We start from the raw sequence: 27,159 nt of genomic DNA, 5'->3' as shown, positions 1-27,159 counted from the left end.
TCGTACATTAACAAAGGATGTTTTGCACAGTCTCTCGAATTACAGAACAACCTGAACACATTATAATCATAATACAAAGAAAGATATGTAAAAAGTCTCTGCAAAATTACATTACATCACATTACAGGCATTTAGCAGATGCTCTTATCCAGAGTGACGTACAACAAATTCAATCATTTTTAAATAATCTGCATGTCTTTGAAGTGGAAGGAAACCCATGCAGAAATGGAGAGAACATTCAAACTCCACACAGAAAGGCCTCTGTCAGCTGTGAGATTCAAACCTGCAACCTTCCTGCTGTGAGGCGACAGTGCTAACTATTGCACCACCATGTATCAAAATGAGTGTGTGAATGCTGTTCTTACTGAAGAAAGTAATCCCATGGCCTAAAGGTTAGAGAAGCAGCCTTGGGCCCAAAGGGTTGCTGGTTCAATTCCCTGGACTGACAGGAAAATCCATGGCTGAAGTGCCGTTGAGTAAGGCACTTAACCCCCAACTGCTCCCTAGGTATGTGTATGCGCTCGTTGTACATTGCTCTGGATAAATGCCTTTAATGTAATGTAATATGTCCATCCAGGAACATTCTGTAAATGAATGGATTACCAACATGAGTACAGATGTACTGCATTATCTAATCAAGTGATAAACCTCCTACCATGCGCTGTGGCAAGTCTAAAAATGCCAAGTGGTTTCATTATTGAAGCAAGAATGGTAGGAGCTTCAGTCACAAAGACTTGCTCAACTGGGTTTATTTCGATAGGAACAGTGACTAAAGTGAGATATATGGAGCAATACATCAGTAATATTGTGGCCAAAAGTCCACCTTGATTGTAATATGTAAGGAAAAACAAAAGTGCAAAAATGTTTTTCAGGTGAAAACCAAAGAATAGTAAATGCTTGACCCCTACAATAAGAGTGGTTCTGGTATGCTGTTGGGGGTATTTTGCTGGCCAGGTTTGGATCCACTTGTCCCCTTAGAACTGAAGTATTCAAACTGTGGGCTGAGTATGAAGGAAGTATAGGGGAGGTGCAAATGAGATGAAAAATAGCAAAAATTTATTTAAATGACTGTTACAGACCTGCCAACTTTTACATATTTTGCAAATGAGATGGAAAATAGCAAAAATTATTTAAATGACTGTTACAGACCTGCCAACTTTTACATATTTTGCGTAGGATCTTCATATTAACACAATACAAAAAAAAAAATCTCAAAAGATCGGTCTTCTTTGTTCCCTAATGAAATAGCAGAGACACTAATTGATATGTGAATCTGGAATGATGTTTTGTTAGGTGTTTTGAGTTCTCTGCTCAAAAGATACAGCATTCTCACTTTCTGTTATAGTAAACAGCACTTTTTTTAGATGTGAAATCAAGTCTATCGGTTTATACTAACCGATAGACTAACTCTGCTACCTCCTGTTCAGCCTCCTGTCTTTTTGTCAGTACCACTTTCTCCAATCCATACAAAAGAGTTGGTCTTACTACTGTCTTGTACAACCCCGATTCCAAAAAAAGTTGGGACAAAGTACAAATTGTAAATAAAAATGGAATGCAATAATTTACAAATCTCAAAAACTGATATTGTATTCACAATAGAACATAGACAACACATCAAATGTTGAAAGTGAGACATTTTGAAATTTCATGCCAAATATTGGCTCATTTGAAATTTCATGACAGCAACACATCTCAAAAAAGTTGGGACAGGGGCAATAAGAGGCTGGAAAAGTTAAAGGTACAAAAAAGGAACAGCTGGAGGACCAAATTGCAACTCATTAGGTCAATTGGCAATAGGTCATTAACATGACTGGGTATAAAAAGAGCATCTTGGAGTGGCAGCGGCTCTCAGAAGTAAAGATGGGAAGAGGATCACCAATCCCCCTAATTCTGCGCTGACAAATAGTGGAGCAATATCAGAAAGGAGTTCGACAGTGTAAAATTGCAAAGAGTTTGAACATATCATCTACAGTGCATAATATCATCAAAAGATTCAGAGAATCTGGAAGAATCTCTGTGCGTAAGGGTCAAGGCCGGAAAACCATACTGGGTGCCCGTGATCTTCGGGCCCTTAGACGGCACTGCATCACATACAGGCATGCTTCTGTATTGGAAATCACAAAATGGGCTCAGGAATATTTCCAGAGAACATTATCTGTGAACACAATTCACCGTGCCATCTGCCGTTGCCAGCTAAAACTCTATAGTTCAAAGATGAAGCCGTATCTAAACATGATCCAGAAGCGCAGACGTCTTCTCTGGGCCAAGGCTCATTTAAAATGGACTGTGGCAAAGTGGAAAACTGTTCTGTGGTCAGACGAATCAAAATTTGAAGTTCTTTATGGAAATCAGGGACGCTGTGTCATTCGGACTAAAGAAGAGAAGGACAACCCAAGTTGTTATCAGCGCTCAGTTCAGAAGCCTGCATCTCTGATGGTATGGGGTTGCATTAGTGCGTGTGGCATGGGCAGCTTACACATCTGGAAAGACGCCATCAATGCTGAAAGGTATATCCAGGTTCTAGAGCAACATATGCTCCCATCCAGATGACGTCTCTTTCAGGGAAGACCTTGCATTTTCCAACATGATAATGCCAAACCACATACTGCATCAATTACAGCATCATGGCTGCGTAGAAGAAGGGTCCGGGTACTGAACTGGCCAGCCTGCAGTCCAGATCTTTCACCCATAGAAAACATTTGGCGTGTCATAAAACAGAAGATATGACAAAAAAGACCTAAGACAGTTGAGCAACTAGAATCCTACATTAGACAAGAATGGGTTAACATTCCTATCCCTAAACTTGAGCAACTTGTCTCCTCAGTCCCCAGACGTTTAGAGATTGTTGTAAAGAGAAAAGGGGATGTCTCACAGTGGTAAACATGGGCTTGTCCCAACTTTTTTGAGATGTGTTGTTGTCATGAAATTTAAAATCACCTAATTTTTCTCTTTAAATGATACATTTTCTCACTTTAAACATTTGATATGTCATCTATGTTCTATTCTGAATAAAATATGGAATTTTGAAACTTCTACATCATTGCATTCCGTTTTTATTTACAATTTGTACTTTGTCCCAACTTTTTTGGAATTGGGGTTGTACACTACAAGACAGCAGATGTGGTAAAAGACTACAAACGTGACAAACCATTTCTTGGAAAGAAATTATCAGTAAAAGTCTGAGATATTTAATTCTAAATACATGCTTAAAGACCTTACCTGTGGTGTTGATGTATGTTTGGGCCTTGCATTTCTTACACTGAAAACAGCACTTTTGTATTGAAGTTTGTATTCTTTTATAACCAGTTTCGCATTCAGCTGAACAATTAGAATAGGGCATCTGGAAAGACAGAACAAATGCAATTCTGGTTAGTTGAGTCTGTTTTCTTATAGTCATGCTCATTATAATGTGATCTCAAATTAGGTTGGTTTTCCAAACAAGCTAGTCCATCTAGCAATACTCTTTGCAACTGAATCAACATATTCTTATCCAGAAACAAATTACTCACTGTGCTGTTTTCAGACCAGGGAATGAGGTATTTGTTCAAGGTGAACTTAACAGTTGGGTGGGTTTCATATGTAGCCACCACCAGAAATAATGGGTTTTCCTCTGGCCTCCAGAGTACTACTGCAAGACTAGCTGGAGGATCCCCATATTGGTCATACCTAATATACTGGTTTTGTAATATGAAACTTGTCTGTCTCACATTTTGCAGAACCTTGACTGAAAAGAAATGGCAAAAGAGTCCATCACCATTGTATTACCATTGTATAGAGTGCCTCTAGAAAGTATTTAACTCCCAACTGCATAATTGATAAGTATTCACCCCATCACCTTCTTTTAGCAATCTAAATTAGGATGAGTATTTAATTTTTGAAAGTTCACACTAAATATGTTAAACAAGGTACATCTTTGTTCATTTTAAATCCACCTGTATCCAACTGTATGTTGCACAATCAGTATCTCTGGCTTTGGGAGGTCCCACAGCTAAAATAACAGATCAGATCATTCCTTTGCTAGACCAATGAACTACCCATGAAGATTCGTTCACTTCTTCCAGCTTGTCCTACTTACATGTGTGGGGTCACTGCCATGCGGACCCTATTGATCCACATGTCATATTAATTGGACCCTCCCATTTCCAGGCTTGGGAAACAACCATTCGCACACATATTCACACCTATGGACAATTCAGAGTCATGAGTTAACCAGCATGTCTTTGGACTATGGGGGAAACAAGAGCACCTGGAGGAAACCCACGCAGACATGGGGAGAACATGCAAACTCCACACAGAAAGGACTGGGCTCAAACCCAGAACCTTCTTGCTGTGAGGCAACAGTGCTAACCACTGCACCACCGTGCCACCCAAACTACCCATGAAGATTCAAGATGACAAATCTGGCCTTTATGGGAAAGTAACCAGAAGGAAGCCATTTCTAAAAAGGACCATGTTAGAAAATCTGAGAGCTTTTGGAAAATTATTTTTTGGGCTGATAAGACCATTTATTCTAAAGCCAAAGCATAATACTTGACACAAATCAAATACAGCCCAACACCCAGGTAACATAATTTATGTGATCAAGCATGTTGGTGATAGCATCATGCTTGAGGGTTGCTTTTCAGTAGAAGGAACCGGAAAGCTTTGCTGCCATAAGAGGTGAGATGGATGGATCCACATACAGTATAAGCAAATTGTCAAGGAGAACCTGTTCTAGTCAGCCAGGCATCTGCATTTATGACAAAACTATATGTTCCAACAGGACAATAAGCAGGGGAGGGCCAACTCTCCAAAGGAATGACTTGAACGCCATTTTGGAAAAGGTTTGAATTTTGGAATGGCTTAGTTAAACCCCAGACATAAATCCAATTGAAAACATGTGGCATGACCTTAAAAATACCTGAATCAACATGTGCAAAGCTCATAGAGACACACCTGAGACAGCTCAATTCTGTCATTGCTGCAAAAGGACAATTCACACTGAGGGGGTGAATACTTGTGTAAATAATTCTGAGAACATCTAAATAATTTTTGAATACACACACATACACACAAGCAAATGGCTTACCGTGTAAGGCGGGATGCCTCGAACTGGGTCGCACTCCATCATGCTGCAGTTGAGCACATAATGGAGTGCGTAGGCAAAGGTATACACAGCTGCCTGGATGGAGAACGAGTATGCGGGGCTTTCCTTTATAATGTCATCTGGGTTCTCAGTCATGCAGTTATCACAAACCTGATTGCACTTCTCTCTGTCCTCACAATTCACACAGTGATCATTTTTACCACTGAGCTGTGTTTGGTAGACATATTCATCAAACCCAGGCAAATTCAGAGTTGTTGCTGTAACACCGAAAATAGTCCCGATTTGCCCAATGCCAGGCCAAGTGGAAAGCTCTGCATCCATAGACCATGCATCGCTTGCTATCCAAACTTTGTCTCTTATGTTGATTCTGACAGCTGTCTTGACAGTCTGGCAGTGTCTTCCAGTGTGAAGACGATGATCACATTGATGCTGAGTGATACTCCAATTTAGTATCTCTGTATAATTGGAGTTCAGGGTAATTTAAGAGGAAAAGGCCAAGCAGATGCTGGTGTCTTTGATGTGACTGCGAAATAATTCAAGGCCATTTTTACTGTACGAGTCATCACTGAGGCGGCATGGTGGTGTAGTGGTTAGCACTGTCGCCTCACAGCAAGAAGGTCTGGGTTTGAGCCCCGTGGCCGGTGAAGGCCTTTCTGTGCGGAGTTTGCATGTTCTCCCTGTGTCCACGTGGGTTTCCTCCGGGTGCTCCGGTTTCCCCCACAGTCCAAAGACATGCAGGTTAGGTTAAATGGTGACTCTAAATTGACTGTAGGTGTGAGTGTGAATGGTTGTCCATGTGTCAGCCCTGTGATGACCTGGCGACTTGTCCAGGGTGTACCCTGCCTTTCGCCTGAAGTCAGCTGGGATAGGCTCCAGCTTGCCTGCGACCCTGTAGAACAGGATAAAGCAGCTAGAGATAATGAGATGAGATGAGTCATCACTGCTAATGAAAGCTACCCAATTTCATCCAAATTGCTGAATGAGTTTAATTATTACCATAATTATATCTTGGTTGGTTGGTACAGTCCTCAAAAAACTTGGATATACCCACTTATTTCTTAGATTGTAGCTCGATGATGCATAGCTATCTGAAAGAAAAAACCCACAGATACACTGTAAATACTAAAATTGGACTTATAAAAAATACAGAGTGAACCTGAGTCAGTTTTTATCAGCCTGTTACTAACACTCATTTTACACAAGTTACTTGGACTTTGGGGTCAAAAAAGCTGCCTAACTCAGTGTACTTGAGTTGAATTCACTTAGCCAAACCAAGTACTTGAAACCAGTGCTTTTTTTATATATATATATATTTTTGGGGGGCTTTTTTCACCTTTATTGGATAGGACAGTGTAGAGACAGGAAATGAGCAGGAGAGAGAGACAAGGAGGAATCAGGACATGACCTCGGGTCGGAATTGAACCCAGGTCCCCGGATTTATGGTATGGCGCCTTATCCACGACACCTGATAACCTGACATCATAAATAGCTCCCTGTGGACAGGAAGTGAAAAAGAAATAAATTAATTCAAAATCAAGAAATTCAAAGAGTGTCTTTTAAGATATCCTTCAGAATGAGTGGGGTTTTTTTTCAAGATCAGTTAAACAGCACTGGTTATTTTTGATGCTATTGTTTTCACTGCACTGTACACGTTATAGACACAACAACGAAAGCACTATTTTGGAAAAAAAAACATCATGTACTCACTTGTAGCATTGTAGTGCCATAGGAGAATTTGGAATTATTGTCTCACTGGCTGTATGCACAGGAAAAATTCCCCCAAGTTTATAGTCCCCTGGTAAGGTAAACTCCGTTTCCTCGCAGGCATGTTTGGTGAAAAAGTGAACAGCTAGATGTAAGCCTAAGAACACACAATGCAACATTGCGCCTTGTGATGAGGGCATATAATGAGCAATTATATAATAGATGGAAGATGATCCAGACAAACTTTACATAATCTGCTTTGCATTTTGGAGGCAAATGTCATTTTGCATACAGTCCCAATTCCAAAAAAGTTGGGATGCTGTGTAAACTATAAATAAAAACAGAATGTGATAATTTGCTAATCATGAAAACTCTATATTTTATTGAAAATAATACAAAGGCAACATATCAAATATTGAATCTGAGAAATTTTGTTTTGTTTTTTAAATATATGCTCATTTTGAATTTGATGTCAGCAACACGTTTCAGAGAAGTTGGGACAGGGCAAAAAAAACCCCTGAAAAAGTTGTGTAATGCTAAAAAAACTAATTTGGTTAATAGGTAACAGGTCAGTAACATGACTGGGTATAAAAAGAGCATCCCAGAGAGGCGGAGTCTCTCAGAAGTAAAATTGGGGAGGGGTTCACCGCTCTATGAAAGACTGCGTGGGCAAACAGTGCAACAATTTAAAAATAATGTTCCTAAATGTTAAATTGCAAAGAATTTGGGGATCACATCATCTATGGTACATAATATCATTAAAAGATTCTGAGAATCTGGAGAAATCTCTGTATGCAAGAGACAAGGCTGAAAACTGACAATGGATGCCTGTGATCTTCAGGTCCTCAGGTGACACTGCATTAAAAGCAGACGTGTCTGTAGTGGAAATCACTGTATGGGCTCAGGAACACTTCAGAAAACCATTGTGTGTGAAAACAGTTCATTACTGCATCCACAAATGCAAGTTAAATCCAGATATAAACAATATCCAGAAACACTGCCACCTTCTCTGGGCCTGAGCTCTTTTATGATGCACTGAGGCAAAGTGGAAAATTGTCCCGAGGTCTGATGAATTAAAAATAGAAATTCTTTTTAGAAATCATGGACACCACATCCTCCAGGCTAAAGAGGAGACGGACCCTCTGGCTTGTTATCAGTGCACAGTTCAAAAGTCAGAATCTGTGACGGTATGAGGGTGCATTAGTGCACATGACACGGGTAGCTTGTACATCTGGGAAGGCATCATTAATACTGAATGATATCTACACATTTCAGATCAATATGCTGCCATCCAGACAAAATCTTTTTCAGGGAAGGCCTTCCATCTTTCAGCAAGACAATGCCAAACTGCTTTCTGCACATATTAAAACTGCATGGCTCCATAGTAAAAGAGTCCAGGTGCTAAACTGGCCTGCCTGCAGTCCAGACCTGTCTCTCATTTAAAACATTTGGCACATTATGAAGCACAAAATACGACAAAGGAGACCCCAAACTACTGAGCAACTAAAATTGTATATCAGGCAAGAATGGGACAATATTTTTCTTTCAAAACTACAGCAATTGGTCTCCTCAGTTCCCAAACTTTTACAGAGTGTTGTTAAAAGTAGAGGTGATGTAACACAGTGGTAAACATGCCCCGTCCCAACTTTTCTGAAACGTGTTGCTGACATCAAATTCAAAATGAGCATATATTTTTCAAAAAGCAATAAAATTTCTCAGTTTCAACATTTGATATGTTGTCTTTGTACTATTTTCAATGAAATATATGGTTTCCACAATTTGCAAATTATCGCATTCTGTTTTTCTTTACAGTTTACACAGTGTCCCCACTTTTTTTTGGAATTGGGGCTGTATGTTGCCTTCCAGAATAGCATAACGCTTGGGGGAAACTTCACCCTTCCAATGATACATGTGTCAAATCACATAGGCAACTGGTATATTCCTTCTCCCCTACTTTGCAGCTGTTTGTTGATTGTGTGAGACTATGATGTAATTTGCATTTTGCAGGCTAATAAATTTAGATTTTTTTACATTGCAGAACATCTGGTGTAAAACTTTTCACTCACACACACACACACACACACACACACACACACACACACACACACACACACACACAGGTACATGGTTCGTTTTAAACTGCACATGAAGCCTATATAACAAAAAGAATGTTCAAATGTATCTTTCATTGTTTCTGTTTGTATTTAAATTTTCTTGCCATATTGGATAACCAATTTTTTTTTGCATCCAATATCCATTCCAAGGATATTCATAATCCTTTCAATCTACTTCAAACATACAAGGCAAATCACTGCCTTTTTAAGGCCTGAAAACCAACAAGGTAGCTGACTAGCTGGTGAAACACCTAAAATTAGACAAATTAGAGTAAAGAACGCAATCATACCAAGAGTCTTCACTGTTAATTACTGTTATTCATGCATTATTGTCATTATATATGTTGATATCAAAAATCAGAATGGGGACAATGTGATTTCAATATCATTTCCTGTGGTATGGTTGCTGGTGCCAAGGCAGTTTTGAACATTTCAGAAACTGCTTTTCTCCTGATATTTTCATGCACAACAGTAACTGGAGTTCACACAGAATTATGTTAATGGCAAAACACATCCAGCAAGCAGCAGTTCTGAGGGTGGAAAATGCTTTGTTGGTGAGAGAGGTTGGACGAGATTGACTAGACTGGTGTGAGCTGACAGGGAGGTTACAGTCATCAAATAATCACTCTTTACAACCATGGTGAGTAGAAAACCACTGCCACCCATGTCAAATCTTGAGATGGATGGGCTGCCAGCAGAAGACCATATCATGTTTCCATCCTGTCAAGCCAAGAACAAGAATCCAAGGCGACAGTGGACACAAGTTTGACATGTTGTGTATTCTGAAATGCCTTTCTTCATTTTGATGTTTCATGTGAATAGACTCATTTGCGATTTTACAAGTATGAAAACTCTGTATTAAACTTAAGATCTCACAAGCGACTGCCTGTTGTGTTATTGTATGTAAAAAGTGCGACAGCCTATAGGATAATGTCTCAGGGAAATCTTTGCAACACAAGCTAGCTAATGAACCAAGCAAGCCAATGAAACCCCAACAGCATTTCACCAAGTTAGCTAGCCAGCTAACCATTACCTTTCTATATCTTCTTCTTGCTGCTCCCGTTAGGGGTCGCCACAGCAGATTGGTTCCACATATTTGATTTGGCATGGGTTTTACACCGGATGCCCTTCCTGTCGCAACCCTCCACAGTCTATCTGGGGTTGGGACCGGCACTGTACGTACACTGTGTGCACAATTATTAGGCAAGTTGTATTCCTGATGATTAATTTTATCGTTGAACAAATACAGTGCTCTCAGTCAATCCAAATTGTTAATAAACCTAAAACCAGAATGATTAACAAACTAAAGGGGAGTTTAGGCCTTCTCAGGGGAATATACAAGTGTGCAGAATTATTAGGCAACATTTAGTGTGCAGAATTATTATGCAACTAAATGAAAAGCTTAAAGTTTCCCATCTCACTTGTTTATTTTAATTTTCAGTGTAACAAATAAACAACTCAGAATTAACAAATAAACACTTCTAGCATTTCAAAAATATTCAGTGACCAATATAGCCACCCTTCTTTTCAATAACTGCCATGAGCCTTCCATCCAGTCTGTTAGTTTTTTGATTTGTTGACGATCAACTTTTTGTGCAGGAGCAACCATGGCCTCCCAAATGCTATTCAGAGTGGTGTATTGTCTTCCCTCGCTGTAAATCTCATGCTTAAGAAGGGGCCACAAGTACTCAATAGGGTTTAAGTCAGGTGAGGAAGGGGGCCATGTCATTACTTTGTCATCTTTAAGGCCTTTGTGGGCTCGCCAAGCAGTGGAGTACTTGGGTGCATGTGATGGTGCATTGTTCTGCATAACAATCATGGCCTTCTTGAATGATGCAGACTTCTTCCCATACCACTACTTGAAGAATGTATCTTTTAGAAACTGGCAGTAGGTTTGGGAGTTGATGTTAAGTCCATCTTCAACCTGAAATGGTCAAACTAGCTCATCCTTAATAATAGCAGCCCATGCCATTACCCCTCCACCACCTTGCTGGTGTGAGGCTACATCCACACGACAACAGCAACGAGATGTTATTTAAAAATATATCGCGTCCAAATGGGCAACAATCAGTAAAATATCAGGTCCATATGGCAACGCAACGCTTGCTGAAAACGATGCAATACACATGCCACACCTCTAGGGGCGCTGTAAGACGGTCCCTTCGGAGACACCAGAACAATAGAAGAAGTAAGGACGCATGCGCATAAACTATTATGCGCGAGACTTCATATTAGCCACAAAGTCAGGAAAATCTGTTTGTAAAATTACATTATAATGACCAAATACAATGAAAAGTATTTTTCCAGTCTCACCTGTGAAAGGTAATCCCATGTGATCTCGTTTGGACAGAAAACCTGTTGGTACAGTTAAACGCAGCTAATCTTTATTCTCCGCTTTGACCTATCCAAAATGGCGGCAAGGATGACGTATGATTCTATGCGGAAGGCGGCGTCTTCAATGGTCCGGAATAAATTGAATGATACACGTTGATGAATTAATTTGTTGTTTCTCACCTGTGAAAGGTAATCCCATATGATCTCGTTTGGACGGTAAACCTGTTGGTACAGTTAAACGCAGCTAATCTTTATTCTCTGCTTTGACCTCTCCAATATGGTGGCGAGGATGATGTATGATTCTACGCGGAAGGCGGCGTCTTTAATGGTCCGGAATAAATTGGATTAATTTGCTCCTCTACGCCCTTTTTGAGGAATGTATTGTCGGACTTAAATCAACATCTGAAGAGGTGAGATCGCTCCTTTTTCCCCCTATTTTTGCTGGCGGGATTGCACCATTACACAATAAATATTCACAGTGAAAATATTTTGTAAGCGCATTTCATGAACCAAGTTATAGGATTTGTTGACAACTCGCATCGCAATGAGAAGATCATTGGCACTACTGGTGTTAAGAATCAGACCATTTCATAAATGAATATTTTGCTGTAGAGCTGCAGTGTTTGTACAATTGCATGTTTTTGCTTCACTATTACTGTCACTATTCTGCTTCTTGCATTACTACTGTGAACTAACACTGAACATAATAATAATATCCAAGCTTGTGTTTCACTCTCACTAGTGCTCTGTAAGGCTTTTTCCTGGTGATATCCTGGTGATATTCGTTACACTTCTACCCGGCGTGAAGCACTCACAGTCATGTGGTTGTGACGTCATCGTAAACAAATCCGTTCTACTCATCCAGACGACTTCACAACTGCAACGTTGCCAGATCTTTCCACTCTGGAACCCGTTCTCAAAAAGATTGCGTTTTGGGCACCCAAAACGCCGGTGCCGTGTGGACGCCAGGCCTAAACGATAAGCAATTGTATCGGAGTCACCTGAATCCGTTGCCGTGTGGACAGGGCCTGAGTCAAAGTGCCCTGTGTCCATTAGTTATCCAGCTATGGGCCCATCCATCTGGTCTATCCAGAGTCACTCTCATTTCATCCGTCCATAAAACCTTTGGAAAATCTGTCTTCAGATATTTCTTGGCCCAATCTTGACATTTCAACTTGTGAGTCTTGTTTAGTGGTGGTCGTGTTTCAGCCTTCCTTACCTTGGCCATGTCTCTGAGCACCGAACACCTTGTCCTTCTGGACACTCCAGGTCGGTTGCAGTTCTAGAATATTGTGGCACTGGAGGATAATGGGTTCCTGGTAGCTTCATGTTTAATCCTTCTCAAGTCTTTTGCGGTTAATTTGTGTCTTTTCTTCTCCACACATTTTTTGCGACCCTGTTGACTATTTGCAACAAAACGTTTGATTGTTCTGTGCTCACATTTCTATAGCTTAGCTATTTCAAGAGTGCTGCATCCCTCTGATAGGCATTTTACAATTTTAGTCTTTTCAGTGTCTGTTAAATCTCTTTTTTGGCCCATTTTGCCTGAGATAAAGAAGCTGCCTAATAATTATGCACACCTTAATATAGAGTATTAATGACTTTAGGTCACACCCTCCCTCATTACACAAATAAATACCACCTGAGAATGCTTAAATCCAATTAGCATTCAAGTGTATCTAGCTTGCGGTTGGAAAACATGCATAGAAATAATGGTAGGGTCAGAGTACTCACTTGCCTAATAATTGTGCACACAGTGTATATGCACTGGCTTGTACAACCCCAGTGGCTAGTGGCTAGGTATTTTACCTAACCTGCATGTCTTTGAACTGTGGAAGGAAACCCATGCAGACAACATGCAAACTCTAGACAGAAAGGCCCCTGAGATTCAAACCCAGAATCTTCTTGCTGTGACGCAACAGTGCCAACCACTGCACCACTAGTCAGTTGATAATCTGAAGTGTTCACTTCAGCATAGTTCATTTGGTTAGTTAACAGAATTGAGTCTTGTTTATTGATATTTTTAGTGAAGCCAAACCAAAATGAAAATTTTTAGCAGATTTTGAAACGCTCGTATTACTTCATACTCATGCACATTCGTTCATGAAAGCCAATCATCCATAAAGCGCATACACATTACAGCGCAAACAAAAACTCGATAAAAGGTAGGGCTGAAAAAATGAAATGACTATTAAATTGTATTCAATTCTCAGAGACAGAAGTGAAAGTTACCTGGCTGACGTCTATGCCAGGTGCTCATGGGCATCAAGCACATCACCCACGGAAACTGCTATTTCAAAATTGTATAATGTGTCTTGGGAATCTGTTGGAAATCATTTAGTGCGTAGATATCCATTCTCTCATAAGCGTAGCTGCAGTGTTCAGTTTTCCATCAGCTGAGCCACTGGCACTGTAGTTTGTGGAGTCAATGTTTATGCACTAACACACCAGCCAAGTCCGTCCTCCTCCTTTCACATGGCGCCATTTCTTTTGTGTTGCATGAATAATTGGTCTTATTTGTGTTAATTCATAGATTTGTATTGGCTTGCTTTCTTTTAATTCGAATTGACTGAATTACACAAAATTTTCATTTCACATTTGTATCTATGTGTGTGACTGAAATACAGGGCTTTAGCTTGATACTGTATTCTTAGTGCCTGACCTACTGAACTAGTGTGAGGATATAACATTTTGAACTAGACATGCAAAAAATAATTACTCAAGTGGATTTATTTACTCTCACTTCAGTAATTTATTGATCACTGAATTTACTCAAGTGAATTATTACTTACTTACTTACTTACTTACTAGTGTGGTTTGTATGTACCCTTTCTACCACTGTATACATGCAGTAAACATCTTTATAGATTTTTTTTTTCCATTTTAAGGTAGAAATTTCACAATAAGAAACATTAGATATTTGAACTTTATTGAAGATAATTTTTTCCAGGTAATTTTTTTTAACTCCATACTTAAATGTTGATAATATGTTCAGTTTTTATTGTGCATGTATATCCATTCATAAACATATTGTAATTACACATTGTTGGAGAAAAGAAGTGGTCACAGTGTTGAACCACCGATCTGTGGAAAAAAATAACTTTCTGTAATCTAAATCAAAACAACGAGTAGATATGCACCCTGTAAAAGTACAATTTAAAAGTAGAGGCATTGCGTTTGCTGCACGAAATCTTTCGTGACAGACCTTTGCTGTGCAAGTCAGCTAGGAAGGATGGAAGCAACAGCCATATCCCCTTTACGTACGTCAATTTGATTAAACCACTACATGCATCATTACATGTCTAATTTCCATAATACAATGGCATACACTCAAGTATAGCATTACAAACATGTTTTATTTCAAAGTGTCTTCTAAATGCCCAAATACCAAGACGATATACAAGCAACATCTCTCCAAATATGTTACTGATTATAGGGTAATATAATCACATAATCATAATTTGTATTGAAAATGCAGTTTTAAAAAAGTGAGGAGAGAACAATTGATGGGGACAACAAACAAGGATTACTTTTCTTTCAGTTGCGATTTATGCTTGTAATTGACATTATCATTATTTTATGCTGGTCAGGTTATCAAGTGCAATAACATCTTCACCGCTTGGAAAAGGATTATTAAGAACCAGACTGTGAAGAAGGTATACAAAATGGTGTCTGCTGCTAGAAGCATGGTTTTATCTAACAGCAACGGTGAGGAAATATTCTGCTAGGTCTACTTTTAAGGTCCATTTGGCACTATTGTAAATGGTCCTGTTTCTTTCCCAAGTCTCGGTGTTCCTGTCTCTTGGGCCTTTGCTAGTCCTATCTCTATTGTTGTCTTATTCCAGTGTCTCAGCTGTATCCCTCTTCTGTGGTCCCTGTCGCTTCTCTCCGTCTCTCCAATCCTGTTTTTTTCTGACTCTAATCCCAGTCTTGGTCCCCAGTCCAGTCTCTGGCCTGTCTCTGTTTCATGCCCCTTAATGTAACCGTGACACCTGGTGTTTTATCTAGTGCATTACCACAGTAATGCACATTCAACATTCGGCTCCCTGAACAGCACCAGCCTCGATCAAGGCCGTTGCTGGGGAAACATTTCCCCCAGAAGGTCACTGCTGGGAGACACTCTCGCATTCTTCGCATTCCTTCCCCAATTTTCTGCAGTCGCCATTTTTCACCCCCAGTGTGACAAGCGGGTGCGTGACCAGCGCCACTTGCATGGCTGCAGGAGTGGACGGCTGCTTGCTTGCGCTGGGTTACCTCTACCTCCTCCCCTCCCCTCCTACCCCCTTACCCCTTCCCTCCCACCCCTGATTGCCCCCTCCTTCCCTCCTTCCCCCCTCAAGTCCCATGTTTTAAAGTGTACTTGTGTTATTGTGTGCTTGTGCTGAGGTTTTTAAATGCTCCCACACTGTACTCCTTACAGGAGCATAGTGGGGGGGGGGTGTTCTTTTTTCTTTATCTTTCCTCATGTTACTACTGTGTTTCTTTTTCTTTTATCCCTGTCTTCCTGTCCTGTTCCCCCTCTGTAAGGACAGGTTGATGGTCAATTTCACTGGTAACAGTGACAATAAAGGGTTCATTCATTCATTCATTCATTCAGTATATCCCTTAAATATGAATGTTCTCTTGACTATGCATTTCACAGCTATTTCCTTGGCATTTCTTAATATTCCTAGGTTCCTGCCTTTTGTTGAGGTTTGTTCTTGTTCTATGGATGCCACTATGGATGAGGACCTGTATTTGCATATACATCCATCTCCTATGTGATTTAAATAAATCTACATTCTGCTAATAGTCTGTGTATATGTCTGGATTGATGACTGAAAGTATGCCTGAGTGTTCTTTTTTGGTTGGAAAATAATGATGTAGGCCCTTGGCATATAGAAACTAAAAATAATTCCATATGAACTGGACAGCTGTGCTACTGCATTAAAAAGCTGTATGTAAGCTCCTCTGAACACAATGTATGCTGTGAAATATGCAATCCAGCCCAGGTAAAATACAAGCAAGCTAAACGTGATGGACTTTGCTTCATTGTAGCTTTTCGGAAGATCTTTACCCATGTAGGACAAAGAAAAACAGACTACACTAAGGATCCAAAGACAAGCCCAAGCCAAGGTGGAAGTGACCATTGAACCCATATCGCATGTCAAAATAGTCTGATCTTTAAAAGACGTACTGTCGTTGTAGGGTTTGGGTCTTCCAGTTAGAAGCCAAATCCCACAAGCAACAAGCTGTATAAAAGAGTAAACATTAATACATAGCCACTGGCCATTGTTCTTCATCCACCAGTGGTAGACATCTGGAAACTGGGCAGCCATTTTGAAGACACAAACAATTTGAAAGGAACGTACACCCATACAGGAAAGGCAAATAGTGTAGAAAAATATGAAAAAGACATTCCTTAAAGCACAGTTCACTGGGTTTGGCACTCCAAAGTAAAAGAACACCCCAATGTTGGCCAGAACCAAACAAAACAACATAAGGAAGCACATATTACCACCAGCAGACTTTACTACTGGAGTGTTGTAGTTGATGCCAAAAAGGAGTATGAGTCCAATGGAGAGAGCAATGAGGGCCACAGCGCATATCAAGAATAGGATGCACAGAGGGTCCGACAGCTGAAGATAGACAATAGTGCGCTTTTTGCAGATTATGCTTTTTTCATCAGACCAGTAACCCTCTTCACATGGAGCACAAGTGTAAGCATCCGCTGAAACAAAAGTACACAAATAGAGTTTTCAGGCCAAACAGATTTAGGCACTGTCATTTATAATAATAATAATAATAATAATAATGCAGATCATTGCTAATAATTATTTTTAATCTGTTAATTTTTATGATTAAGCAATAAAACATAATGGGACAGAGTTACCACTACTAAGAGTTACCCCGTGTTTTATTCTTCTTATACAGCAGCAATTTGCCAGTGACTACAATTTTTCATTTATTAATGGAAATGTTGCACTTTTATCTGGTTATAGTTGTGGAACAAGTTTCCTGAAAAGTTCTCATTCTCATCTCATTATCTCTAACCGCTTTATCCTGTTCTACAAGGTCACAGGCAAGCTGGAGCCTATCCCAGCTGACTACAGGCGAAAGGCAGGGTACACCCTGGACAAGTCACCAGGTCATCACAGGGCTGACTCATAGACACAGACAACCATTCACACTTACGGTCAATTTAGAGTCACCAGTTAACCTAACCTGCATGTCTTTAGACTGTGGGGGAAACCGGAGCACCCAGAGGAAACCCACGTGGGCACAGGGAGAACATGCAAACTCCGCACAGAAAGGCCCTCGCCAGCCACGGGGCTCGAACCCGGACCTTCTTACTGTGAGGCGACAGCGCTAACCACTACACCACCGTGCCGCCCCTCCTGAAAAGTTAATTCTCATAATATTTTACAATACTGGACTTGTAGAGGAGTTGTGTCCTCACCAGACTTCAAATAATTTAATAAGACAAAAAAAGCACCTTGTCATGTTACTAAGAAACCAGAAAGGGCAAAGTTTTCTGACGTGAAAATTTTCATCTTTGTTCCATAATAACATACTTGTTTAATCCCTTAATAGCTTCATAGCCTATAAATCTGTGATAGAAAATAGCACACCTTCTAACCAACCAGAATTGTGAATTTACTAGTACTGTATTAAACTCTATTTAACTTGAGTACTATTTTAATATTCTAAAATGCTAAAAAGAACATTTGACACGTATCTAAACAGCAACGATTTTTAAAAAGATACATTCTTGAAAAAAGTTTACCTGTGGTGTTGATGTATGTATGGGCCTTGCATTTCTCACACTGAAAACAGCACTGATGTATTGAAGTTTGTATTCTTTTATACCCAGTTTCACATTCAACTGAACAATTAGAATAGGGCACCTGGGGCAAAAATGTGGTCATTTATATTCAACTTTTGATGCTCATGAGGAAAATATCGTACTGTATATAACCATATCTGCACCAGATAGATAGATAGATAGATAGATAGATAGATAGATAGATAGATAGATAGCGTGTCTTGCAAAAGTATTCATCCCCCTTGGTGTTTGTCCTGTTTTGTCACATTACAAGCTGGAATTAAAATGGACTTTTGGAGGGTTAGCACTATTTAATTTACACAACATGCCTACCACTTTAAAGGTAATTTTTTTAAATTATTCTGACACAAACAATAATTAAGATGAAAAAAAAACAGAAATCTGGAGTGTGTATAGGTATTCCCCCCCCCCCCCCCCATATGAAATCCCTAAATAAGAGCTGCTCTAACCAATTCACTTCACAAGTTAAATAATTAGTTGATTAAGACCCGCCTGTGTGCAATCAAAGTGTCACATGAGCTCTCACATGTCTGTATAAATCAACCTGTTCTGGAAGGACCCTGACTCTGCATGAAAACCAAGGAGCCTCCAAACAGGTCAGAGACAACGTTGTGGAGAAGTATAGATCAGGGTTGGGTGATAAAAAATATCCCAAACTTTAATATCCTACAGAGCACCATTAAATCCATTATTGCAAAATGGAAAGAATATGGCACCACTACAAACCTGACAAGAGAAGGCCGCCCACCAAAACTCACGGACCGGGCAAGGAGGGCATTAATCAGAGATGCAACAAAGACACCAAAGATAACACTGAAGGAGCTGCAAAGATCCACAGTGGAGATGGGAGTATCTGTCCAAAAGACCACTTTGAGACATACACTTCACAGAGTGGGGTTTTATGGAAGAGTGGCCAGAAAAAAAGCCATTGTTTAAAGAAAATAAATAAGAAAACATGTTTGGAGTTTGCCCAACAGCATGTGGCAGACTCCACAAACACATGGAAGAAGATTCTCTGGTCAGATGAGACTAAAATTGAACTTTTTGTCCATTATGGGAAATGACATGCGTGGCACAAACCCAACACCTTGAGAACACTGTTCCTACAGTGAAGCATGGTGGTGGCAACATCATGCTGTGGGGATGTTTTTCATCTGCAGGGACAAGAAAGCTGCTCAGGATTGAAGGAAAGATGGATGGCACTAAATACAGGGCAATTCTGGAGGAAAACCTGTTTGAGTCAGCCAGAGGTTTGAGACTGGGACAAAGGTTCATGTTCCAGCAGGACAATGACCCTAAACATACTGCTAAAGCTACACTGGAGTGGTTTAAAGGGAAACATTTAAATGTCTTGGAATGGCCTAATCAAAGCCCAGACCTCAATCCAACTGAGAATCTGTGGCATAACTTGAAGATTGATGTACACCAACACAACCCATCTAACTTGAAGGAGTTGGAACGGTTTTGCCTTGAGGAATGGGTAAAAATCCCAGTGGCTAGATGTGCTAAGCTAATAGAGACATACCCCAAGAGACTTGCAGCTGTAATTGTAGCAAAAGGTGGCTCTACAAAGTATTAACTTTGGAGGGTGAATACCTATGTACACTCCAGATTTCTGTTTTTTCATCTTAATTATTGTTTGTGTCACAATAATAATTTTTTTTGCACCTCAAAGAGGTAGGCATGTTGTGTAAATCAAGTGGTGCTAACCCCCCAAAAATCCATTTTAATTCCAGCTTGTTATGTGACAAAAGAGGATGAACACCAAGGGGGACAAATACTTTTGTAAGACACGATAGATAGATAGATAGATAGATAGATAGATAGATAGATAGATAGATTTAAAAAAAACTTACTGTGCCATTTTCAGACCAGGGAATAATGTGAGTGTTCACGATAAACTGAATCTTTGGGGATGATTCATATGAAGCAGCCATTACAAATAGTGGATTTTTTTTCGGTCTCCAGAGTACTACAGCAAGATTGGCTGGTGGATCTCCATATTGGTCAAATTTATATAACTGGTTTTGTAACATGAAGGTCGACTTTCTCATGTAATTCAGAAGCTTGAAGAGAAAAAAAAACAAAGGGCAAATGAATTGATTCCTACCAGTTTCGGTTCTTTTCCCTACTTGAATTCAGAAAATTAACTTACACTACCTGGCTCAAAGTATGTGTCCACCTGACCATCACATCTATATCTGGGCCTTCCCCAGCTGTTGCCACAAAGTTGGAAACACCCAACTGGACGCTGTAGCTTTACAATTTCCCTTCACTGGAGCTAAGGGACCCAAACATGTTCCAGCATGACAGTGCTCCTGTCCACAAAGTGAGGTCCATGAAGACAAGGTTTACTAAGGCTGGTGTAGAACTTGAATGACCTGCACAAAGCCTTGACTTCAACCCCACTGAATACCTTTGCGATGAACTGGAATGCTGACTGCACCCCAGGCCTCCTCATCTGACATCAGTCCCCCAACCTCACTAATGTTCTTGTGGCTAAATCTCCACAACCACATTCTTTCCCAGAAGAGTGGAGGTTATGATAACAGTTAAGGGGGACTTAATGTGCTATGAGGTATTCAAAAAGCAATGTGGGTGTGATGGTCAGGTGTGCACAAACTTTTTTTTTTTAAAAGATATTTTTTTGGGCTTTTTTCACCTTTATTGGATAGGACAGTGTAGAAACAGGACAGGAAACAAGTGGGAGAGAGATCAGGGAGGGATCAGAAAATGACCTCAGGTTGGAATCGAACCCCGGTCCCCGGATTTATGGTATGGCGCCTTAGCCACCTGAGCCATGACACCCCCAGGTGTGCACAAACTTTTGGCCATATAATGTACATACCGAACATAAAATGTTCCAAAAAAGTCCAAAAAAACACTCGAAAATGTTATAACTGTTAGAAAATCTACAGTATAAAAATGAGTATTCTTAACACAATAATTCTAACATTTTATTTCAAAATTATTTTTGTATTAGTCGAAATGGTTTATCAATTCAGTTGGTAATTATATGTGAGCACTTCCACAATGACTTACCACATAAGGTGGGATGTCTCGAGGTGTATCACACCCTGCCATGCTGCAATTGAGCAGATTATGGAGTGCATTGGCAAAGGTGTAAATAGCTGCCTTGATGGAGAACGAGTATGTAGGGTCTTGGTTTATAATATCCTCTGCGGTCAGGCTTGAGCATCTTTCGCAAACTTGATTGCACATCTCTCCATCTGTACAATTCACACAATCATCGTTTTGACTACTGAGCCGTGTTTGGTGGACATAGTCTTCAAATCCAGGTAAACTCAGAGTTGATGTTGTGACACCGAAAATAGTCCCGATTTGCTCAATGCCTGGGGAACTGACAAGTTGTTCATCCATAGCCCATGCATCACCTGCTATCCAAACTTTGTCTCTAATATTCATTCTGATGGCTGTTTTGATAAATTTACTGGCAGTGTATTGGTGTGTGAAGATTATGACAATGTTGATACTGAGTGAGTCTATCTTGCTGAGTACGTTGGAATCATCGGATGTATGCGTAATTTCAGAGAAAAGGGCCAAGCAGATGCTGGTGCCTTTGATGTTACTGCGAAATAATTCAAGACCGTTTCGACTGTATGCGTCAGTGTCATTAATGAACGCTACCCAATTCCATCCAAATCGCTGAATGAGCTTAATTATGACCGTAATTATATCTTGGTTGGTTGGTACAGTCCTCATAAAACTCGGATATACCCACTTATTGCTTAGAACATTGCTGGAGGATCCATAGCTAACCTGAAAAGGAGAAAAAAACAACCCTTGGATATTTACATGCAATTATGCAGTACATTCTTCCCCAAACATGCTGTATTTCTGAACTGATACATACCATTGGGACGAGGTCCATCATGAATAAAGGTGCAACAGTCAAAGATTGTGAGCTTGCATATGGACCCACAAGACCAATAACATTATATTTGTGATCTTTGGCTGACAAGTTTATCCGTCCGTTGTCTGAGATGAAATAGAGGACTGAAGGAAAACTCTGAGTGTTTAAGCAATAGTCAAAGATCTCATATCCAAGAGTAATGTTAGGCAGAATGGTGGTGGAGTTATTAATCTCCTCCACAGTAAAACGCATCACCTGAAGCATCTGGTAAGGTAACACTACAAATGACTCCCTGTGGAGGGGAAGGGATTTAAAATAAAGGAATTCAGAATGATAATGAGTAGAGGCATTTTTCCCCCCCAAGTTACAGTAAATTAAACACATCCTTTTTTTTTTTTTTTGGCTTCGATTGCTTTTACTGCTAAGTAGCTAATTGGAAGACTGTTACACAAACCAAAGAAAGCATTTGTACTTACTTGTAGCACTCTATTGCCATAGGAGATTCTGGAACCACAATGCCCGTGGCTGAATGCACACTAAAAAGTCCTCCGAGTTTATAGTCCCCTGGCATGCTAAACTCACTTGCCTTGCATTCATGTTTGGTGAAAAAATAAAAAGCAACGTTCAAGAGGAAGCCGAAGAACACACAGTGCATCATTGCTCCTTGTGATGAATGTGCATCAATATAATATAATGAACCGAGCAGTGGGTATGGCAGGCAATTAGACAGAAGCTGGAAGATAATTTGGACCAACTTTACATAATCCACTTTGCATTTTGGAGGCAAATGCCATTTTGCATATGCTGCCTTCCAGATGTTCTGACCTAACACTTCGAAGAAACTTGACACGACATATAAATCAAGTCACTTATGCACATACATTTCCTCTCCCTTCCCCTGCAGCTGTTTGCTCGTGTGACAGCATAACCTAGTTTGCGTTTGGGAGGCAAGTGTTGCTTTGCATACACCTCCACTTGGGAGACACTTGACATGTTCATCAATCAAAGTCACAGTATATTGATATACTGGATATATCAGCAACTTCAACTTCAGCAAGGAACATCTGCTTGTGGATTTCAGTCAGTTTTTACAAAACAAGTAGAACCAGATGTGTACCTGCCAAACCTAACTGCTTCTTTTTGAAATATCGGCCACATAGAACCATCAAACTAATGCTTAGCATACCATTAAAAGCACTTTTGTTACACTATGCAGACCTCATCTCATTATCTCTAGCCGCTTTATCCTGTTCTACAGGGTCGCAGGCAAGCTGGGGCCTATCCCAGCTGACTACGGGCGAAAGGCGGGGTACACCCTGGACAAGTCGCCAGGTCATCACAGGGCACTATGCAGACCTGTTAATGGTTAATAAGGAATCATTCTAATGTCATGGTTCCTTTCTAATCAAAGCAAGAGCAAATAGAAATTCAGCAGCACTCATTGTTATTACTACCGAGCGCACTGTGTCTCCTAATTGCTAGTACTTTCATTTATGCAACAATTTTTTTTTTAAAGATTCTTTTGGGCTCTTTTCACTTTTATTGGATAGGACAGTGTAGAGATAGGAAATGAGAGAGAGACGGGGAGGGATCAGAAAACGACCTTGGGTCGGAATCAAACCCGGGTCCCCGGATTTATGGTATGGCGCCTTATCCACCTGAGCCACGGTGCAATTTTTAAAACAATCTCCTCATTGTTCTTTATACAGCATGTGTGAAGACAAATGACAAAAGCATACATTCTTTTTTTTTCTTTTTTTGCCAGAACATATTATATTTTTAGCTATAACACAGTGCTGTTGAATTTTCAGTTTGGATTGGTCTCAAGGTGTTGATTGTTCTTAATTTTTGCTAACAGCAGCTCTTATATGGTGGACATGCCATAACCAATTTAAAAAGTGTTTAATTGTCGATGTGGAAAAGTTTCTTGCAAGAAGACATTTATTTTTTGAAAGGAGGCTCCAGGGTCAGCGCTTTGTAGCAGTCAGAGGAAAAGGTGTCATTTTTCGAACATGGGAAAGTCTTCTGGAAGGAGTTCTCATCTCATCTCATTATCTCTAGCCGCTTTATCCTTCTACAGGGTCACAGGCAAGCTGGAGCCTATCCCAGCTGACTACGGGCGAAAGGCTGGGTACACCCTGGACAAGTCGCCAGGTCATCACAGGGCTGACACATAGACACAGACAACCATTCACACCTACGGTCAATTTAGAGTCACCAGTTAACCTAACCTGCATGTCTTTGGACTGTGGGGGAAACCGGAGCACCCGGAGGAAACCCACGCGGACACGGGGAGAACATGCAAACTCCACACAGAAAGGCCCTCGCCGGCCACGGGGCTCGAACCTGGACCTTCTTGCTGTGAGGCGACAGCGCTAACCACTACGCCACCGTGCCGCCCCTGGAAGGAGTTGTAAGAGGGAAATGTTTCTGACTGCTACAGTATATTGTACATAAGTGAAACAGGAACCTTGCTTCACAAACGTTTCACAGCATTGAACATAATTATATCATAATTATATGAAAGGTGTAGTTTATTCATAAATTAAAGGAGAATTGAAGTCGTTTATAAACTTGCTTTATTTTTTAATTAACGTGTTATTCAATTACGTTTTCGGTTTCAGTAACCTTATATCGTGACTCTTATTGGCAACTAATTGCAATTAAATATTATACTTATCGGCCTATTTGGTTTTTAGCCATGTAAAATTTAGTTCGTTTGGTCCACGGCAGGCGTCGCTTATCCGCGCGATCTTCAGGAGACTTGTGCGAGACTTTGAAACATGAAGTGTCAGCCAGGTGTCGGTGCCGCCATTTTGAAAACTGTTTTCCAAATGAAATATTGCACAAAAACGAGTTTAAATGACGACTACTGCCTACTTTTTTCAAACTTTCCTGATTGCTATCAAAACAAACAAAACTTCCAGCTTGATCACATCAGCGTTCGAGAAAGGGCACGCGCATCTTTTGACCATGTTGGCAGATGTTGGTCACTTTGATTTCCACTGTACGTTTTACTTCCATCCTACGATGTCTCGCACAGGTCTCAGCGAATCTCGTTTACGGCCATTGCTTTGACATAATTTATGAACATAGCATATTTCAAACTCTCATAACTTGCTATAGCAGTGATCTAGCTATTAAAAATGCATTCCTATATTTAATAAAATGAGATAAATAGAATTTTGATAATAAAACATTTGCCTTCAGTTCCCCTTTAATACTGTTATCAATAATAATCATACTGCAATCAAATTGCTGTGGTAATATAATTTCCAGGACATGCTATTATTGGAAAAACTGTCAACTTCTATGCAGTCACGGCCTCACAACACCTGGTCGTTGATTATTTTCTTATAACAGTACAACATGCCATGTTTTGTTCGTTGCTTAGTGAGCATGTAAAATATTTCTCATTTCCCTAGTTAATAATGTTCCCAGATTAAACATGATATTTACACTACCGTTCAAAAGTTTGGGGTCACTTTGAAATTTCCTTATTTTTGAAAGAAAAGCACTGTTCTTTTCAATGAAGATCACTTTAAACTAATCAGAAATCCACTCTATACATTGCTAATGTGGTAAATGACTATTCTAGCTGCAAATGTCTGGTTTTTGGTGCAATATCTCCATAGGTGTATAGAGGCCCGTTTCCAGCAACTCTCACTCCAGTGTTCTAATGGTACAATGTGTTTGCTCATTGCCTCAGAAGGCTAATGGATGATTAGAAAACCCTTGTACAATCATGTTAGCACAGCTGAAAACAGTTGAGCTCTTTAGAGAAGCTATAAAACTGACCTTCCTTTGAGCAGATTGAGTTTCTGGAGCATCACATTTGTGGGGTCGATTAAATGCTCAAAATGGCCAGAAAAATGTCTCGACTATATTTTCTATTCATTTTACAACTTATGGTGGGAAATAAAAGTGTGACTTTTCATGGAAAACACAAAATTGTCTGGGTGACCCCAAACTTTTGAACGGTAGTCTATGATGAACATTTGTACACAAGTTCCTTTTTTCACCACATCAGTGGCAATGACTCCTGACTATTGAATACCAATCTCAAGTAAAACTGCCTGAGCAATGCAAAATATTGTAAAATGATACGATGTGCTGTAAGACTCACATTTGTGATTTATCGTATCCAAACGATCTGCTTGTGTAAACCAAGCATCACAGGTTTTGATTCCAAGCTTCAAGAAGACAAAGTATATTTTTCCCTCCAAAACTGTGTGTTGAATTTTATTAACCAATTCAAATGTCTTTGAACACGAACCACCAAAACAAAAGTATACGAATAAGTTGCAAGTGAGGCTGGGAAATGCCAAGAAGTATACTGTGATAATATTTTTTGCGATATTTTCAGTCGAGCTGTCCATCATTTTTTAACATGGATGAATTTGGAAACTAGGAAATAATCAGACAGCTTGAATTGTCTAAAAGGGATGACTTTTGCACTGTAAGATGATTTTGAGTGTCTTGAAAGGCAGCCTTATACATATACAGTGCCAGTCAAAAGTTTGCACACCCCATACTCATTCATAAGTGTTTTTGTATTTGGACTATTTTCTACATTGTAGAACAATACTGAAGACATCAAAACTATGAAATATCACCAGGAACATGTATAGAATTATGTGGCAAACAGAAAAAAAAAAGTGCTAAACAAAATATACTTCATATTTTAGATTCTTCAAAGTAGTCACCGTTTACCTTGATGACGCTTTGCACACTATTGGCATTATCTTACCCAGCTTCGTGAGGTAGTCACCTGGAATGCTTTTCAATTAACAGGTGCCTCGTCAACAGATAATTAGTGCAACTTCTTACCTTCTTAATGCGTTTGAGATCAAACAGCAAACAGTAAATAATAAAAATACAGTAAATAGCCCTATAACACAACTGTAGTAATCCATAATATGTCTAGAAATGCTCAACTAAGTAAAGAGAAACGACATCCATCATTACTTTAAGACATGAAGTGCCTTTTAATGAATAAAAATAAAGAAAAATCACTGAATTTGAAGGTGTACAATTTTTTTGTACACTGGTACTGCAGACAAAGCTGAACCTTAACTGATTTAAAAAAAAAAAATGACTGAAAATATCCTGAATATCATCAAATTAGGCGGCACGGTGGTGTAGTGGTTAGCACTGTCGCCTCACAGCAAGAAGGTCCGGGTTCGAGCCCCATGGCCGGCGAGGGCCTTTCTGTGCGGAG

At 39.9% G+C, this 27,159-nt stretch overlaps 1 protein-coding gene across 1 annotated transcript; it reads right to left on the bottom strand.

The window, feature by feature from the left end:
• Positions 1-15,677: 15,677 nt before the first annotated feature.
• LOC132892461 (taste receptor type 1 member 1-like) lies at positions 15,678-22,596 on the bottom strand. The gene is made up of 6 exons (XM_060930745.1): positions 22,415-22,596; positions 21,939-22,230; positions 21,107-21,844; positions 19,921-20,130; positions 18,005-18,125; positions 15,678-16,948 (listed from the first exon to the last, which is right to left on the bottom strand). Exons 1-6 carry the CDS (start codon positions 22,594-22,596, stop codon positions 16,014-16,016), a joined length of 2,478 nt encoding a protein of 825 aa, XP_060786728.1. The 3' UTR covers positions 15,678-16,013.
• Between the last annotated feature and the right edge of the window lie 4,563 nt (positions 22,597-27,159).

This window comes from Neoarius graeffei, chromosome 10 (genome assembly GCF_027579695.1).
Source record: "Neoarius graeffei isolate fNeoGra1 chromosome 10, fNeoGra1.pri, whole genome shotgun sequence".
NCBI classification, from domain to species: domain Eukaryota; kingdom Metazoa; phylum Chordata; class Actinopteri; order Siluriformes; family Ariidae; genus Neoarius; species Neoarius graeffei.
This window is presented reverse-complemented; position numbering and strand designations above follow the sequence as displayed.